At 42.1% G+C, this 2500-nt stretch overlaps 1 protein-coding gene across 1 annotated transcript in view; it reads right to left on the reverse strand.

The window, feature by feature from the left end:
• The window catches only part of LOC125040309 (cornifin-B-like), a 5345-nt gene extending 3622 nt beyond the window's left edge, over positions 1–1723 (reverse strand). The window contains exons 1-2 of the mRNA XM_047634866.1: positions 1704–1723; positions 1478–1582 (exon numbers count right to left, since the gene is read on the reverse strand). Coding sequence (XP_047490822.1) covers positions 1478–1582; positions 1704–1723 — 125 coding nt within the window. The remainder of the gene's footprint in view (positions 1–1477; positions 1583–1703) is intronic.
• Between the last annotated feature and the right edge of the window lie 777 nt (positions 1724–2500).

Consider the following 2500-nt stretch of genomic DNA (forward strand, 5'->3'; position numbering starts at 1 on the left):
AGATGCTTGGGAGGGGGGAAGAGACAGGGAAGAGGGGTAAGTGTTGGGTAAGGCAAAGCATGGGGGCAAGGGAAGGGGTGGGGAAAGGGGAGAAAGGAAAACGGGGACCAGGGGTTAGGGGTAGTTGTTGGGGCAAGGGTATCAAGGGCAGGGGAAGGGATGAGGGGGGTGTGGGGGAGAAGGGGAGGGGTCCAGAGGATGGGGTTCCTTTTTTTTTTTTTTTTTTTTTCGAGACGTGCAAAGAATAAGTCCGACTCTCGCTTGACGAAAGAGACGTGGAGGAGAAAGAGGCGAGAGAGATAAGGAGCTGGGAAGAAAGAGAGAAAAAAACACCAACAACAAAAACAAGGAGGTAAACGTGGTGCAGAGAGTAAAGTAAAAGAAGAAGGAATGAGGAGATGAGAGAGTAAGAATGAAATGTAATTGAAGGAAATGGGAGAAATGGAAATTGTAAAAAGAAAGAGAGAAAGAAAAGATAAAAAAATAAGGGTGGGATAATAAAGAGAGGCAAGAGAAAGGAAGAAAATATAAATAAGAAATAAGAATTGGAAGTAGACAAGATGAAAGAAATCGATATGAAAAAAAAAAGATAAAAAGAGAGGAAACAAGAAAGCGTAAAGGAGGAAAGGAGCTTCGGAAAAACAAGGGAATAATGAAAGCTTAAAACCAAACAGATAAAGAGAAGAAAGAAAAGTCAAAACATACAAAAGAAAAAGAGAGAGAGAAAAAAAACAAACAAACGAAGAAACCGTGCTCATAACATAAAGAAGATAAACAAAAATACAGATAAGAAAAATGGCTAAGCAATAATTCCCGGATCTAACGAAGAGAGGAAGAGGATACAGAAGGGACAGTGAGTGAGCTAAGGTACAGGATTCCGCGGAGGAGAACGCACAGGAACTCTGAGTACGAGTGAGAGGGGGAGAGGGGAAGGCGGGTAGGGTACTAGGAGGAAAAAGAGGTAGGAGGAAAGACAGGAAAGGAGGGAAGGGAAGGAGAGAAGGAGGGGGAGAGGAAAGGGGAAGGGAGGTAGAGATAAGGAGTGGGAGGAACGAAGGGAGGGAAGGTAAGGAGGAGAGAGAGGAGAGGAGGGAAGGGAGAGTGAGAGGGAGGGAGAAAGGAAAGGAGGAGAAGAGAAGAAGAAGGGAGAGAGATGAGGCTAGGAAGACGAGAGAGAATGAGACAATGATGATGATGATAAAATCATAAATAGTAATAATGTCATTAAAACATGATAATATTAATAAGAAAAAAATAAGAGTAACAGTGACATTACAGAGACAGTAGGATTTATAATAGCTTATTGATATTAGTAATAAACTATGGAAATAATGTTACCACTACTATTAATTATGATAATTCCCATTGGAGAGGGAACCACTTTACAACTGCGTGCAAACTTCATGTAATTCCCTTACGTACAATAATATTCTAGCGATCTGCAAATTCGACACCAAAATTCTGGAAAGATACTCACAATTGCCAGGAGGCATTATTTAGAGATCCCACCGCTGCCACCACATGCCACAAGCCCTCTGGCTCTGCAATAAGCTTGTAAATGTTCAAGGTGGTGTGCAGATCTCTGCAATGGCAATGTGCACCTTCGCTTAAGGGGAATATGCTGCTACTGATACTTGTTATTTAAGCACTTATTCTTCCATTTTAGGGATTGAATCAGAATACTGACTATACATTTTAAGTACCCGTACTTGCTTGATGTCATGCATTACACTGGGAATGATTGATTGCATCGGCCCAAGAATTTTTGATAGTACTGCTATCAGGAAAGTTTTCTGACCACTCAGTCACCGAAATGTCTGCTAGCATCTTTGAAACCCTTTTTTGGGTGGTAGCAAGGTGGGCATCATGCATAAACTTATCTTCATCCTGGGCATCCAGTGAAGGAAGCAGATGAAACTCCAGGACATCAATGCACTGGTTAGTCTTCAAGGTGATGTCCTTGAGAAGGAAGCACAAACTACCACATTCTCCCTTTCCTGAGTAACAGCCCCACGCTATCTGTTGCAGGATGCTTTAGTTCTGCTTGTTATAGTTTTGGCCGAGGCAGTTAGAATATCTTGGGCCTCTGGATCCTTCGACGTCTAACCAATCCTTCTTGGTCCAGAGTAGATGGTCTCATTTTTGGGGATTCTTTTCCACACTTCCGATTTCTTCGTCATTAAATTATCAGTAAATGTAGAGGTCTTTCGAAAGCGTCCAGACCCTGTATTCCTGGTAAAAGCTGTTCGAATATCTATCTCCTTTCCTCGCTTTGCCACCAGATCTACAACGTGGATTTGAAGTGTACCTCCCTTGCTGTTGTAAATTTTGATCTAACTTGCTACTCTTGATTATGTATTCCGCCTTTGTGGATGAAGGGTGATGTTTTCCCAATTTGGATGCCAAAGGCCGCCACCAGGAGATTATAAAGGCTGGAAAACAGCATCAGGATTATCTGAAAAGAAGGTCTCCTCTCCCTTTAGACCAATTAGTAATAAAG

The sequence above is a fragment of the Penaeus chinensis genome, chromosome 3 (genome assembly GCF_019202785.1).
Source record: "Penaeus chinensis breed Huanghai No. 1 chromosome 3, ASM1920278v2, whole genome shotgun sequence".
In the NCBI taxonomy this organism is placed as follows: Eukaryota; Metazoa; Arthropoda; class Malacostraca; order Decapoda; family Penaeidae; genus Penaeus; species Penaeus chinensis.